This window comes from Arvicanthis niloticus, chromosome 17 (genome assembly GCF_011762505.2).
Source record: "Arvicanthis niloticus isolate mArvNil1 chromosome 17, mArvNil1.pat.X, whole genome shotgun sequence".
NCBI classification, from domain to species: Eukaryota; Metazoa; Chordata; class Mammalia; order Rodentia; family Muridae; genus Arvicanthis; species Arvicanthis niloticus.
The window spans coordinates 2,019,665-2,036,248 of NC_047674.1; the positions used below are offsets into that span (position 1 = coordinate 2,019,665).

The window sequence follows — 16,584 nt, forward strand, 5'->3', positions numbered from 1 at the left end:
CAGAAAATCAAACCAAATAAACAAGTAAAAAAGAATATTATGTGTGACATGTTATCCTCAGATAATGATCTTATATAATGACTCATTTTAAGACTTCTATAGCTATTTAATATTTGTAAAGATTAATTTCTAACCTAATAAAATACCCCCTTAATTCTATACTGCATTCCATTTTAGAGGCTGTTCTTTTATAATAGTAGTAAAATATGTTGATTCTTATATTGCTGAGACAAGTATTAAATACTTTTTCTTTTTTCCTTTTTTGTAACAATTCATAATAAATAATTGACTAAGCAAGTTTAATATATGTATAATATACTCTTTAGTAAAATATTAATATTTAATATTTAGTAAAAAATTAATATTTAAGTTGTTTAAATGCTGGTGTCTGTTCTTAGCTTAATGTATACCATCATCTGTAATATTGAAGATGGAATAGCATGTGTTTGACTTCTTCTGTGATTGTTTTGTTTTAGAGAATTTTATCTTGTCGTAGGCTTTAGTACATAACTGTTCAGTTGTTTCTTGCCATCCACACACCATTTAAACAAAAGCCTGTTCAGTGGTATACAGTTTAGTGAATAATAGCATATTTGTTGAAGCACTTTCCCCTCAACTTGTTGCTATAGTAAAGGTCATTGCTGGTCCTCTTAATTTAATTTATATTTTAGTAATGGATCAAGAATCCAACAAGGCTGCTTGGCCTAAACCAGCAGGAGGATATCAGACTATTACAGGCAGGAGATACGGAAGAAGACATGCGTATGTCAGTTTTAAGCCATGTATGACCAGGCATGAAAGAAGCTTGGGCCGGGCTGGTGATGACTATGAAGTTTTGGAACTAGATGATGTTCCAAAGGAAAACACCTCAGGTATGTAACATGTAGTCACTTAAAGGTTACTTACTGTAAAATTTATATGGTTTTCACTATAAATGTAGTACATTTTCTATTTTAAAATTTTTATTGAATTTAATAGCTGTAACACACAGATTAAATACAGAAGAAGATTCAGTAAGATCAACCACTAAAATACAACTAGTTGTCTTGGTGGTGATCACATAGCCGTGTCCACCAGCTAACTCCTCTCCCAAGTCTTTTTTTTTTTTTTTTTTTTTTTTTTAAATCTTCTCTGTATTTACCTTTACAGCAGAATGTAACAGGACATTATTTTTCTACTCACAAGCCTTGCTCTGAATTACAAGACCTAGGGAACTTTAGGGTTTTGTTCTCAATATTTATTGAGATTTTTTTAAAATCCATTTATTTATGGAAACTAGGCCATGCCAGGTCTTTTTTATGTGAACTGAGAGTATTTTTCCCTCCATATATTTAAATACTACATTTAACTAACTTTTCATTTTACTTCCTCTATATAACTTAGCTAGCTTACTTTTTTATTATTTTGTAAAATATAAATAAACATCAAGGTACCTGGTAAAAATATTCAATTAAACCTTCTTAACTATTCAATAGTTTGAAATGTTATATACAGATATTCTGTACATATGGTTACATTGTTATGTACATTTTATATAAAGCCTTCTTGTTTCAATTTTTTGGTTCTAAGCAAACTGGATATTGTAGAATATTTTCGTTGTCATTTATATGCCAGAATCTGAATTGCTAGCTAAGTCATTCAATAGAGGATTTCCTGTTATAAGATTAAATTTCAGTTATTTCTATGGTTTATTCATTTTATTATAGCAAATTTCAATATCTTTGTGAAATTAATGATAAAGATAGTCAAGTTTAAAGTAGTTATAGATTTGATTTTCTTCAGGGGTCAGAATTGCAGGAAAGTATGACAAATTGAATCCGTTTATTGACTTATTTTTCAGTTGTATCTCTAATACCTAAATTAAAAATTTATTACAATAATACATGTTGGACATAGAAATATGAATGTCTAGAAACTAAGTTACAAGTTTTTAATATCAAAATATGATTAGAATCTCATTTCTCATAGCTCTATTAACTGGTATTAAAATTATATGTCATATTTCTGGTTTTTTTTAATTTTATAATTAAGAGATACATGAGAATAGTTGGAGGGCAGGCTATTCTCCGGCTGTTTCTGTTTCTCATTGTATAGATAGCTTCGGTTTTTTTTTGTCATAGAAAAGATTTTTGATATTGACACTTAAGTTAAAAAAAAAAAAATCTACAGCAGAAACACAAGGGAGAAGGTAATAAGGCTCTCGGGGTCAGAGCTGAGTTCATACTCTAACCAGTCACACTGCAGTAAAGTTAAGGACTATAGAAGTGCTTGATGTATTGTTAAATAGATAATAATGCAATTTCCATGAATGGGTATTAAATAAAATTTTATCTGAATTATTCCCTTCAAAATGTTTTTCTTCTTTCTTTTTTATGAAGGTTCCAATTCATTGGATCAAGTTCATTCTTTACCCAGTGAACCTACAGTTGAAAAAAGTGAAACCGAAATTCCTACTTGTGGTCCAGCACTGAATCAAACCACTGAGAGCAGTCCATCCGTTGCCACAATATGTCATAGTGAGGAAGTCAGGGAGACCTTAGAAAGCAATACGAATCTTCATAATCACGCTGAGACAGAGTATACTCCAGCAGTTTGTAATGTCTCAAGTGTCCAGAATGGAATTGTGTTGGTTCAGACTGACTCTTATGATCCAGTCAGCAAGCATGATGAGAATGACTCTCTTCAACTTTGTACCGAAGCTGTGGAAGGTGGTAGACATCAGAAGGTATTAGGCAATTCAGTCTTTGAGCTGGAAAATGGAGAGGCAGAGATATACGCTGATCTGTCACCATCAGTTCCCTCTCTCAACGGTGAAATAAGTGAGGAGTTTGAAGAGCTAGATTCAGCACCTTTAGAGAAAAATTGTACTGGTGATGCTGAGCTTGTCCATCAGAATGGGCAGGAATTTCAGAGGTCTTCTGAAGATGGCATTGTTAGAAAGAGGCGACAAGATGATACTGATCAGGGAAGACAGACAGAAAATTCAGCGGAAGATGCAGACTGTGTTCCAGGCCGTGTTGAACAAAATGCTAGTGACAGAGCCAGCCACCATGGAAGTTCTCCTGAACAGGTAGTAAGGCCCAAAGTTAGAAAAGTGATAAGTTCAAGCCAGGTGGACCAAGAAATCGGTTTTAATAGGCATGAGGCTAAACAAAGAAGTGTTCAGAGATGGAGAGAGGCTTTGGAAGTTGAGGAATGTAGTTCAGATGACCCTATAATAAAGTGTGACGATTATGATGGAGACCATGACTGCATGTACTTAACTCCATCTTACTCGAGAGTTACACAGAGGGAAACAGAACGAGACCGTGTAGCATCAGAACATGGAGCTACAGCCTCAGGAAGGCGAGCAGCTCGGGAAAACGCCTTCTGGAATGCCTGCGGAGAGTATTACCAACTCTTTGACAAAGATGAGGACAGGTAAGTCCATAGGGGATTTAGTTGACTTGTGTACTGAGCCAAGGTTTTTAAAAAATATATATTTATCATACAAAGTAATGGGTTAATTATAACATTCTCATACATGTATATCTTGCACTTGGATCATATTCAGCGTCCTGTTAGCACGTTAGTCCTTCCCCTTCTTGCTGGTCACCTTTCTCTTCTCGGATAGTTCCCTTCCACTTTTCATGTCTTACGTTCTTAAAGCTAGATTCTGCAGAAGACTGAGCATGCAATACTTGTCTTTTTTCCAGGTTTGACTTATTATGCTTTATATGGTAATTGCCACTTCCATCTGATATTCTAGAATGGCATGCATTTGTTCTTTATGAGTGAGCAAAACCATATTGTATGTTCACATTTTCTTTATCTGTTCATATGCTGGTGGACATCTGGGCTGATTCCTCAATTTGGCTATTGTGAATTGTGTTGAGATAGAGCCAGTGAGATGGCTCTGTGGGTAAAGGCGCTTACTACTGAGCTGAGCCTGATGACCTGAGTTCAATCTCTGGGTTTCACAGGGTGGAAGGAGAGAATTGATGCCCATAGTTGCTCTCTAACCTCTGTACATGCACTGTGGCACTCTTACATACATACCCATACATACATGCACATATAAAATAAATGGGATTTTAAAATTTAAATAAATAGTGCTGAAATAAACATGAATATTCACGTCTGTGATATGCTAACTTAGATTCTTTTGTGATATAGCTTGGTTATATGGTTGTTGTATTTTCAGTCTGTTAAGGAATCTTCTATACAGATTTCCATAGTGCATACACTAATTTACATCACTATTTGTAGTATAAAAGGATTCCTCCTCTTGTGCATGCTTCCCAGCCTTAGTTGTTTGTTTTCTTGATTACAACCATTCTAACTGGATAAAATAGACTCTCAGTGAAGTTTTGTGTTTCTCCAATAGCTAAGGATGTGGAACCTTTGTCCATGCGTACTTTTGAGAGCTGGCTATTCAATTCATTTGGCCATTTATTAATTGTATTAAAATGATTGTTTGTATATGCTCTTTTTTTTTTTTTTTTTTTTTTGCATTAAACCCCTGTTGGATATATAGCTAGTAAAAGATTTCTTACCATTTTATAGGCTCTTTACTCTGTGAATTGCTTTGTCATACAGAAGGTTTATAATTTCATGCAGTCCTACTCATCAGCTCTTGGTTTCGTTTCTTGAGCTCCTGGAAACTTCAGAAAGTCCTTGCCTATGCCTATATCTTAAAGTAATTTACATTTGTTTTTGGAAAGAGTGAGGGAAGGGAATCAATGTTGATTGTTCTACAGGTGGATATTCAGTGTCTCCAGCACTGTTTGTTAAAGAGACTACCTTTTCTCCAGTGTATGCTTCTGGCTTCATTTGTCAAAATCAAGTGGCCATAGCTGATGGGTTTGTTTCTGGGTTATCTGTTCTGTTTCATTGGTCTGTGTGTCTGTCTAAAAACGTACTTTATTGCTAATAAGATGTTTGATGGACTATCATATGTGATCAAGAAATTAGACATCTTGATGATGAGATAGTCTGAGTACTAACCCTACATACAAATTGAAAATTATAGTTTACAGACATTAGACTTTTAGATACATAATGATTGTTAGAAAGAGTAGAAGCTGATTATTTTAATTAATTTCAGTGAACACAATACAAAGTAAAAATTTATTGTATTTTTTAATTTCTTAAAACCATGTTTTAGTCTGTGTTTAGAGAGTGATTAAGATCACTGTTGATTGACAATACTGCATTAAGTTTTAGTAGTTAATGTCACCCATTTCTTTTTGTATTGGATCCTTATTCTCTCTTCCTGTCACTAAGCTTACTTCTTATTTATTTACAAATTAATTTCTGAGTATAGGACATAGACCTATAGTCCCCTCATTCTTGTGGCTGAAGTAGGAAGATCATGAACTCAAAGCTAGCCTGACTAACATAGGGAGACTATATCTCAAAACAAAAAAATCTCATTAAGTTTGGTATGGTAGGTACTATTTTTTCTTCCATTCATAGATGATGAAACAGATATAGCAAGTTAACTAGTATAATGTCATATGTGTAAGTGTTATAACTGGGACTTGATGCCTTGAACTCTACTATGTTATTGTCAAGACTTTCTAATTCCTTTTCAAACATAGATTTCTTCAATTTTTCCCAAACTATAAAACAGCAAAAATGGGTAGAGGTCGGTGAATAGAGAGTTATATTTTGTGCAGCTGCTCAGTTTTTATTGCCAGAGTACAGATTTTTATGTATCTTTTTAAACTAGTTAGCAACCTAACAGTGCTCCATTATATACATATTTTATGAGCTGCTAAAAGAAAACTTTTAACTAGAAATGTATAAAGAGAATTTTCTAATTTGAATATGAAAATATTTTATCTCATACCATAAAAGAATAAATACTTGATTGTCCTTAGAATTATGAATTAAGCCATTGTAATATGTAACTTATTATAGGGAGCAATTTAAATATAATTTTGGTAACTGTTCTGAAGCTTAAAAATGTTAAGGGAAGGCAGATACTTTTGTATGGCTATTTTTTTGTTTGTTTTCCTTTTTAAATCAAGAGAAACATTTTTTTATTTTACTCTCAGAGTTCAGTACATAACTATTAATGAAAAGGAGATCAGATAAGAGAAAGGGAACAATGGGGAAAACAACAACTTAGATTTAGAAATTGTACTACCACTACAAAAATATGTGCTGGAATTGGTCAAGGAAATGGGAAATATTCAAATTCAGTGTCACCTTCTTTCTAACTTAGAGATAATTCCTCTTGCAGTATGTATAGACCTTTGCTAAGCCATTCTCAGGTTGTTTTCTGTATGCTGTATTTGACAGGGATTTTATTATAGAAATGGAGATTAGCTAGGAGGATGCCTATGTATTTAATTCAGCAAATACGTGAAATATTTTATAAGATGACATTGTTATAAGTAGCTATTAAATTGATTGACATGTGCTATAAAATAAGTTGGATAAGTCCTTGATCTCTACGAGTTAGGAATTGCTAGAAGACATTCAACATACAGAACTATAATAATTAAATTCACACTGTTCTGAGCAAGTTGTAGGATAAATGTTTTTTAGGGGAGTAGAAGACGATAGAATTTTAGGAATTAAATCACAAGGTTCTAATTGTTTTGTATGGCCAATTATTAGTTAGGCTATGAATAGAGTTAAGGTATTTGCCATGGAGGCCGTGGTCTTTATGCACAATCTACAAAGTTCCAAAATCATAAATCAGCCACAAAACTTGGTCTGAAATTAACTTTTTTGATATATGTTTTGGATCCAAACTAAAATAAGACACATTTTTCAAGCAATCATAGTTTGCTGCAAAAACATTTATATGTTTGAAAAGTATTTGCTGACCTGTATTTTTGTTTGTTTGTTTGTTTGCTTGGTTTTCTGTTTTTTTCTCTTTTTTTTTATTGGATATTTTATTTATTTACAGTACAGATGTCATCCCCTTTCCCCATTTCCCCTCCCTAGAACCCCCTATCCTATACCCCCTCTTCCTTTATGCTTTTATACCATTTTGATTACATGCATGTAATAAGGTCAGTTCTAGGTTGAGGGTCTAGCAATACAATAGATACAAATAGTCAAAGAAAAAGCAAGGCATTAAACCCAGTAACAGGATCACTGTTTCTAAAGGCTTATCAGGATGACTGAAGTATCTGAGCCTACTTCCCTGTCCTAGCCCAAGGTAATTTTCATGTCTGAAGCCTACTTCCTTGTTCTAGCCTAAGATTTAGAATCCTGTCTGAAATTACTTCTTTGTTCTGGCCTAATATTTAGATTCCTGTCTGAGATTACTTCTTTGTTGTAGCCTACAATTTAGACTCCTACCTGAAATTACTTCTTTGTTCTATTCTAGTGTCAGATTCCTCCTTGAAGCCTAATTCCTTGTCCTTGGCTAATGTCATATTCCTGTCAAGCAGCCCCTTTCCTTGTCCTTCGTCCATACTGACCTGTATTCTATTGGGTGTTGTTAGCCATTGCTTCTGAGCTTGGGAGAAAAGATTTAAGTTCTAAAACATTCAGCTCTAAGACTGTTGGATTTGATTGTGAGTCTCCATCTGCTTTTAGATTACTATCGAAAAGAAAAAAAAAAGTCTTTAGTAGTTTTTCTTTTGCAATTGGAAGGTTGTTACTATCTTTTCCTAGTTACACATTTCTTGAAAAAAAAAATTTCACTAGTGTCTTCACCATTGTGGACCCACTGGAGCAAAACAAAAATAAAGACCCTTAATATTGCCAGCTTTTCAAGTGAAAATGTTTAAAATTGTTTCGTTTTTGTTTTTAAATCAGACCTAAAACAAAGTATAGTTTTCATGAGTCCTTTTTAAAAATTGGGATTCATCCAGTGGTAGGAAGTGTATTTGTCTAGAAGAATTTTAAATGGTTATTGAATGTGTTCTTAGTATATTTAGAAGTGATGTCAATATTATGAACAATGATAGAGTTTTGTAAATACAGTGGACATTAGGAGAAACATGTGGCTTTAATAAAAGCTTTTCTTTGAGCCCTGTTGCAGTGTATTGGCTGATAGAAATTGTTGGGTGTGCCAGAGTGATGGAGGTAACACAATGAAGTACTAGAATAGATGTGTGTTGTTTAAGAATCACAGAAGCTGGGCATGGAGACACACTCTCATAATCTTAGCACATCACAGGTAGGTAGGAGTTCAGGAGTTCATGGTTTTGTTTGGGTGTAGAAAGGAAGTTCAAACCCAGCCTAGCACTCATGAAATCTTGTTTTAAAAGATTTTCAGAATAATTTCTGAAGAATAATGAGTCTACCTTTGACTCTCCATTTGTATTTTGTAAACCCTTAAAATGTATTTTAGGATTGAATTATTGCAATAGTATGAATGAATCTTCTTGTTACTGATCCTGTTTCCCATGCTTCTGTCTGTTTTTCATCTTATCTAAGTCTGCTAAGTGTTAGTTAACAGGATGCTTTTTAATCTGGTATCTGCCTAATGCCAACATTGCATATCCATGGACTCTAGCTTGCTCTTGACCGTGCTCACCTACATACTTTACTCCGTGCGGCTCTGATGCTAGTACATTGGAGGGAAGGGGACAGTGACCACTTTTCTAAAGTGTCTTTAAAACGAACTATATAGAACCTTTTTATTTGAGTCTGAAAATTCATTAAAAGAGTTAATTCTCTCCTTTGTATAACTTATCAGTGATATACTTGGACATATTTTGTTATGTTTGTATTATAAAGGTAACATTTATAGAACATTTATCAAGAATACAGCTAAAATCCATTTGGATTCTATTAGATATTTTAAGTTAGCTACTTAAAAAAAATAGGATCATCAAGTAAGAACACTTTTTGTTGAACCCAGGTTCAGTTCCCAGCACCCACATAGTGATTCATAACCATCTGTAACTCCCAATTCTAGGGAATCTGACACCTTCTGACCTCTGTAGACACCAGGCATACCTATATGCAGATACACACCAGGTAAAAGCACATAAAACAAATATATCTAAAAACTTTTAGTAGTGATTCTTTGTAAGTAGAAAATCTGATTAATATGTGGTCACTGTCTTCCTTGAAAAAGTCTTAAGTGATGGCTTAATCATAATAGAATGCTGCAGTCTAGCAGGTAAACATTCCAGCCAATAGCATTGCTCTGAGCTGTTTGACAGAAAATAAGTCCTACATCATTGAATTAGAACTGCAAGGGGAATTTTAACAGTCACTGTTGCATGCACCTCTTTTGTGTCCCCTTCGCCCGCGAAAAAGGACACGGAGGCAGTAATCGGGTATCGCTACAGACGAGGCTTTACTTCTTGTAACAGCAAAAGCGGAAAAGACCCCAAGCCCGGGAATGGCACTGCTATATATACCCTAGAGTGGCATGTTCACTTCTGATTGGCTGTTCACTCATCACCCCATATTACGCCCCGGGATGGGCAGTGACTTTGGCGCGCCTTTTGCCTTTTGCACCTGCGCAGTCAGTTGTTTACAAGTGGGAGGACAGGATGTCCGTGCCATCTTGGCACTGCGGCTCCCAACAAGTCACTATATAATTACTGGATCACACCAAAGAACTAAGGTTAGCACTTACTCTTGAAATATACTCTGAGAACTGTAGTAACTGAGGACAAGGATTAAGATATGGAAGGAAAGGAGGAGTGGAGGGATGGAGGGAGAATCTTTTACTAATACTAGCACTTTTTTTTTTTTTTAACCTCGGGCCTCTTTTGAAGAGAGATGTGCTGTCCTCTGATTATTTCTTAGAGGACTTGAAGCTTTGTTTAGAGTTTTTCTTGTCACTAGGACTTACTTAATCTTGCCTAAAAGGTTAAACAAAACAAAGCAAAAAAGACTGTGACATACAGGGAAACCTTCAGAGACAAATAATGGAATCCTAGCTACACAGGAGGGCAAAGCAGGAGGATTGAAAACGTTGCAGGCTTACTTGAGAGTTCAAGGTTAAACTTAGCAAGACCCTCCTCAACATAAAAAATAGAAATGGGTTGGAGATACAACACAGTGGTAGAGGCTTGCTTTGCACATGTATGGTCCTAGGTTTAACCCCCATAACCACACAAATGCAAACTAAAAGCCTGTTTCTTTTGATATTGTTGGGAGGATAAAATAATGATTAGCTTTTTAAAAATATAATTTGATATATTAAAAGATACCAGACTCTGTTACAGGTGTTCTACAAATATATAGTAATGCTCTCTGTTTCCATGGTGACTACCAGCCTTATAAAGAACAGACAGAATACACAAATTCGTTGTTAAAGGCTGAGATTACTTTTTTACATTCTATATAAATTGAGTATCAAAACAAAACAAGCATTTTTGACATGGTAGGTACTACCATAGCAAAGAAGACAGCAAACATCTACAAGCAGCCAAACAAAGACCGTAAGTCACATGCTTAGACATTCTTACAGACTTCTCCATCTTGTTTTCAAAAGTAATTTAGTAATTCCAGCACTCAGGAGACTGAGGACACTCTTAGCTTCTCCGTGAAACTCTCTGAGAGTGTGAGGACAGCCAGGGCTACTGTTACACAGAGAAAGCCTATGGAAAAAATTTTTTGAAAATAAATAGTCATATACCTCTTCAATCTTCATGTGGTTTATCATTGGCATGCTCCTTAGATAACATTTATAGTTATATTAAAATCAAACTGTAACTTAATATCACCCTCTTTACACATGAATTTGACAACCAAATGAAATTTTTGGTAATAATTACTCCCAACTCCTCCCAGATCCAACTCCACCTTTAGTTCTGTGACATCTCTCTCTCTCTCTCCTTTTTTTATTGTGAACATTTATTGTAATAGTCCAGTCAAATGCAATACTGTGTTTGTAAATCTCAGGTAGAAGTAACATAAAGTACCATCTAAAAGCACCCTCTTATTCTCTGACTCCACAAAGAAATGGTTGGTTATCTTTTTAGCCTTATACCCTGTGACAGTGATATCCTTTGTTTGGACCTCCACTCTGAACACAGTTTTTAAAGGATTGCTATAGGGTAGATTTTTTTTTCTTCACTAGGCATATATATAATAACTTAGACTATAACTGTTTAAAATTGAAAAAAAAAAAAAAAAAACCACCGTATTTTCTCACTCATGAGGAAGCAGGTGACCTAGTTTGGGTAATGGTCTAGGGTATAATTTTTTATATTTAGTGTAAAAAAAAGACCAAAGTTGGGTCTCCCAGGAGACTGAGGTCATCAGGATAATTGAGCTGCTATAGTGTAGCTTTTCTTTGGCAAAGAAAAGAAAAAAATTGTGGTTAGCCAGTAAGCAACCCACTGACATAGCTAAAATGATAAGAGTCCATTCTATAAAAGAAGTTAATGTTTGCCTATTAAACTATTCACCTCTTTTCAAATATTGTATTATATATTTTATCTCCAGTTTTTAATCTAAACATCATTGTAGGCTTGAAACATGAATATTAATAATGTCATTTTATAAATGAGGAAATTAAGCACAGAAAAATTATCATGGATTCTAAGGATATTATTCTGGATTCAAATCTGTCTGGCTTCAAAGCTTGATCCTAGAAATTTGGTATTACCAATATTTCTTTATGTTTTCAATAAAGAAATTGGCTGTTGCCAGTCTGAAAGTTTGAGTAGTAGAAAGTCACCATGGTTGCAGGCTCCTCTGACTTTCTGGGTCAGTTAGGATTTTAGGTTTACAAATTAATAATATATTTAGTCATAATTACGGGGTTTTTTTTTGGTTTTTTGTTTTGTTTTGTTTTGTTTTTTTGGTTTTTCGAGACGGGGTTTCTCTGTGTAGTCCTGGCTGTCCTAGAACTCACTCTGTAGACCAGGCTGGCCTCGAACTCAGAAATCTGCCTGCCTCTGCCTCCCAAGTGCTGGGATTAAAGGCGTGCGCCACCACCGCCCGGCTATGTAACATTAATGTCATAATTAGTAACATTCAAATTGAAGTAGCACTAGAAATCATTCATGTGTTTCAGTCACTTGTCACAAATATGCACATGTTTTTTGGAACATCCTTATAAATGCCTTCTGCTAGCCTTTTCAAGTCAAATAGTACCAATAAAGCTATATGATTGAACCATCTTTAGTATCTACGTAGAACTAATAAATATTTAGCTTTAATGTCTTCTTGGGAACTGTTAATAAGTTATTAAGGAAACTGATTCTATATTTACGTAACTAGGAAATACCTTAGATCAATTAAATTTTGTAATGCTGTTTGTTTTAGTAAAACAAGACCAAAACGCTTCATGAATTGCGTATCTCCCAGAACTAGAGCAGGATGTAAGGCATAGAAAACAGCTTACTAACTACAGCTTAGTTCATTAGTCTTTACAGATTACAGCTTAGGTACCTGGCTGGACCATCTCCAACCACCAGAGTTTCAAGGGGAGAGCTCTGGGTGGCTCTGCTTTGGTAAGCCCATCCATTGTGTCTCGCAAAGTTTACTTAATGCTTAAGAAAAATAAGTGCAGTATTAAAGAAGTAGCTGCAATACAAAGATTTGGACCAAGTAAGCCAAGCACCCTGTCCGTGAATAATTGCCCCCCCTCAAAAGGCAATTTTATGAGTTATCATCAAAGAAATGAAGTCTGGTCTAGTCCTGAGGGGTGAGGGGCCAGTTGCTTGTGATGACATTTTGATGGAGAAAGAATACATTGAAGTACAATACCCAGAGGACAGTGATAGTCTGTGTAAGGGACAAAGGTGATCATTGCTGGCTGCTCTCAAAGTTTCTCCTTTATAAAGAACTACTGAGTTCTTTATAAATACAATAATAAATAATAAAACAATAAAAATATAATAATAAATAATAAAACAGGACCAGAATCTTTTTTTTAAGGGTCAGTATATAAATAGAAAATTGTTTCATTTACATCAGGTGAGTAATACATAGTCATTTCAGACATTGTTTTTGATTCCCAAATTGCATTTATTTTTTAATTAATTATTTTTTTATTTACATTCCACATGTTGCTCTCCTTCCTGTCCACCCTCCACAAGTTCTTCACCCCATCTTCCCTCCCCTTTGCTTCTGAGAGGGTACTCACCCACCCACCCACCTACTTTCATCAGTAACTACTAGCATCCACCTTCCCTGGGACATCAAGTTTCTACATGATTAGGCACATCCTTTCCCACCGAGGCCAGACAAGGCAGTCCTCTTACTACATATGTATTGGGGGGGGGGGGGGTCTGGCGGAACAGACCAACCATGTATGCTCTTTGGTTGGTGGCTTAGTCCCTGAGGGGTCTGAGTTAGTTGAGACTGTTCTTCCTATGGGGTTCCAATCCCCTTTAGTCCTTCACCTAACTCTTTCATAGGTGTCCCCAGGCTCAGTCTAATGGTTGACTGTATCTATATCTGTATCTGTCTTAGTCAGCTGCTGGTAGGGTCTCTCAGAGGACAGCCATGCCAGTCTCCTGTCTGTAAGCATAATATGGCATCAGTAATAGTGTCAGGGTTTGGTGCCTGCACATGGGATGGATCCCAAGTTGAGCCAGTCACTGGATGGCCTTTCCTTCAGTCCCTGCTCCATTTTTGTACCTGCATTTCTTTTAGACAGGGACAATTATGGGTCAAGAATTTTGAAGGTGGATGGTTGGCCCCATGCCTCAAATGGGGGCCATGTCTACCTACAAAAAGAAGGTGATCTTTTTAGATTCTGTCTCCCCACTGTTTCAGCTAAGGTCATCCCCATTAGGAGCCTCTCACATTCCTGGTGTCTTGGATTTGCTAGAGGTTCCCCTGCAACTCTCCCCCCACACTACTGCATATTTCTATTCATTCTCCAGACCCTCTGGGCTTCTCTTCTGTCTCCCTATATACCTGATCCTACCCCTTGTTCTCCCTCTCCCCCCCTTCTCCCACCCAGGTCTCTATGTCTAAACTCTTATTTAAATACCATTAATTGTATATTCTAGTATAAAGAAAAAATAAAATGATATACTTCATAACCTGCTATGAGCCATAATCATTTGACAGTTTTACATTCTGTTGAGTATTTATTTTTGTTATCTATTTATTTATGTTTTTTTAAATATTGAATGAGCACCTGATTCAGCCTAGGTATTAGTAGTCCTGCTTAGCCCATAATGACTCCACATGACAAAAATAACTTAGTGTATGATGGTAGTTTATGTCTGTTCTGATTTGCAGTTCAGAGTGCAGTGATGGGGAATGGTCTGCTTCTCTGCCTCACCGATTTTCTGGCACAGAAAAAGACCAGTCCTCAAGCGATGAAAGCTGGGAAACTCTGCCAGGAAAAGATGAGAATGAACCTGAGCTACAGAGTGATAGTAGTGGCCCTGAGGAAGAAAACCAAGAATTGTCTCTTCAGGAGGGGTATGTTGAACAGAGAGACTCATTTATTTAAATGTGCATTATGCAACAACAGCATACACCACATTCAAATGTAGGGTATATATACTCTTAATTATATAGGGAAGCCCATGTTGAACACATAGGTTCTACATGGTGCTTTGGTATTTTGTAGGGAACACTTTTAAATGCTAGGAATTTCAGTATTTTTATGAGGATAGGATATATGTTTTTATATTTATAAAGGAAATTTGAGTATTTAAAAAGCGGTTTGGAGACTTCCTAGTGTTGCAACTCTTTAATACAGTTCCTCATGTTGTGGTGATCCCCAACCATAAAATTATTTCTGTTACTACTTCATAACTATAATTTTGCTGTTATGAATGATAATGTAAATATTTTGGGAGATAGGTATTGTAACTCAGAGGTTGAAACTGCTTATTTGAAAGGTCATTTCAGCTGAGTTAAGTATAATTGAATTAATGTTGCCCATTGCCATTCAATGAAGAGACTTGGGAGAACAATCTGCTGTAAGAGGTAAATCTGTGGTAAATTACACTTAGCATGTCATGGTATTTTAAGTGATGCGTGCAAAGAAATAGAGGCAGTTGACATTTTAATCTTTATCTAGCTCAATTGGATAGTATATCCAGAACATGGGTGGCGTATAGTAACTATCTCTGACTTTATAACTTGAATGAAAATACTCCTATCTAGGGGTTGTCAAGTTTAAGTTGTGAAAAGCCAGATAAATATTGTTGGTTATGTATGCCAGTGTCTGTTGTAGCTACTCATCTATTTTGTTGAAGCATAAAATCAGCCATAGGCAATATGTAAGTGAATTGGTAGAATTGTGTTTCCAAAACCTAGAAAGGACCTGTGGCTCTCAGCTTGGCTGTCCTTGTAGTATTTCCCCAGTAGAACAGGTTGGAATCTTTCTTTCTCCTACCCCCATGTGTGTGTAGCTGTGTCTGTTATTTTAGAAGCTGTTATGAATGTCATTTTTCCCTCTTGTTTATTTCTCAGCAAGATCATTTACTGCCATATAGAAATTACTGATTTTTTATGTTTATTCTATTCTGTTACTTTGTTTCAGGTTCTTATTGAATCTGTTTGATTTCTGGTAGAAATTTTAGGTTTGTTTAAGAATAGAAACATACTGTCTCCAAACAGAGATTATTAGGCTTCTTCCTTTCATATTTCTTTCTGGCTATATTGAGCTAGATAAGGCTTTAAAAAGTACTATATTGAATAAGAGGAGAGAGTAGACACCCTCATCTCTAATTTTAGAGGAAAACATTGTTTAAATCACATTAAGGAATAACAACTTTTTAATTTATTTTTTGGCATTCTAGCAAGAATACTGAATTTTAAATTTTTTCATTATAAAAATTGTAACAAAATCATTTTGCCCTGTTGATCATAGGAAATTTCATTGCTGAAACTTCTTAATGATACTTAACCATCCTACTTTTTAAAAAAATATGTGAAGCATGATTATGTAGTTATGGTTTAATGATGGATTGTTTGTGTTATTTTGTACAGAACTTAGCTGTTGATATCCTTAAATTAGAATGATTTGTAGATTTTGATGTCAGTATCAATTTGCTTTTCCTTAAAAACATGATGTTTTTCTTTTTTTTTTCTGTAGTTTTTCCTCTGTTGTTAAAATAAGTTATTTATTCTGGTAAATGTTGTTAGCATTGGGTGATGAAACACCATCCAGCTACTTTATTTATAAGTGACTATCTTTGATTACTTAAACATTTTTTTATGACAAGTAAATTCTTTCAATTTTTAGTTTATAAAGCCATATGCTGGAAAAAAATAATTCAATGCTCTTGTAAGTTGTACTCTGATTGCTACAAAATGTGATGGCATGCATGTCCCACCAAATGCGTGCACACTTATACACACACACACACACATACACGCACATGCACACACAAAATAAATATTAATTTTTTGAAGATTTTTGTAAAATAAAAAAATTCATTTAATGGTTAAAGTAGAGCTATCTAGGCAAACTTAAGGGTAGAAATACCGAAAAGGATTATGTAACATTGGTGATGTGGTGGATCTGATGTGATAAAAGTAAGACCCAGACTGCAGCCCATACTGTACCATCAGAAGTTTACTGTACCATCAGAGAGCAGGAGATTTTTAAATGGAGAGTTAACTGTTCTGATAGGTATTTTAAAAGATCATCTGCTTTGTGCTGATTAATTGGAAATGCGCTAAAGTTTATAAAAAGTGAATTAATTGTTCTGATTGATGGAAACGTGTGACTTTTAGAAAACA

At 35.1% G+C, this 16,584-nt stretch overlaps 1 protein-coding gene across 4 annotated transcripts in view; it reads left to right on the forward strand.

The window, feature by feature from the left end:
* Pja2 (praja ring finger ubiquitin ligase 2) overlaps positions 1-16,584 on the forward strand; it is a 51,178-nt gene that overhangs the window by 22,490 nt on the left and 12,104 nt on the right. For 2 of the 4 annotated variants that reach the window (XM_034521183.2, XM_076914663.1), the window contains 3 exons: positions 672-872; positions 2,379-3,420; positions 14,122-14,307. In XM_034521183.2, coding sequence (XP_034377074.1) covers positions 672-872; positions 2,379-3,420; positions 14,122-14,307 — 1,429 coding nt within the window. The remainder of the gene's footprint in view (positions 1-671; positions 873-2,378; positions 3,421-14,121; positions 14,308-16,584) is intronic. The other 2 variants (XM_034521184.2, XM_076914664.1) reach the window with 1 other exon arrangement.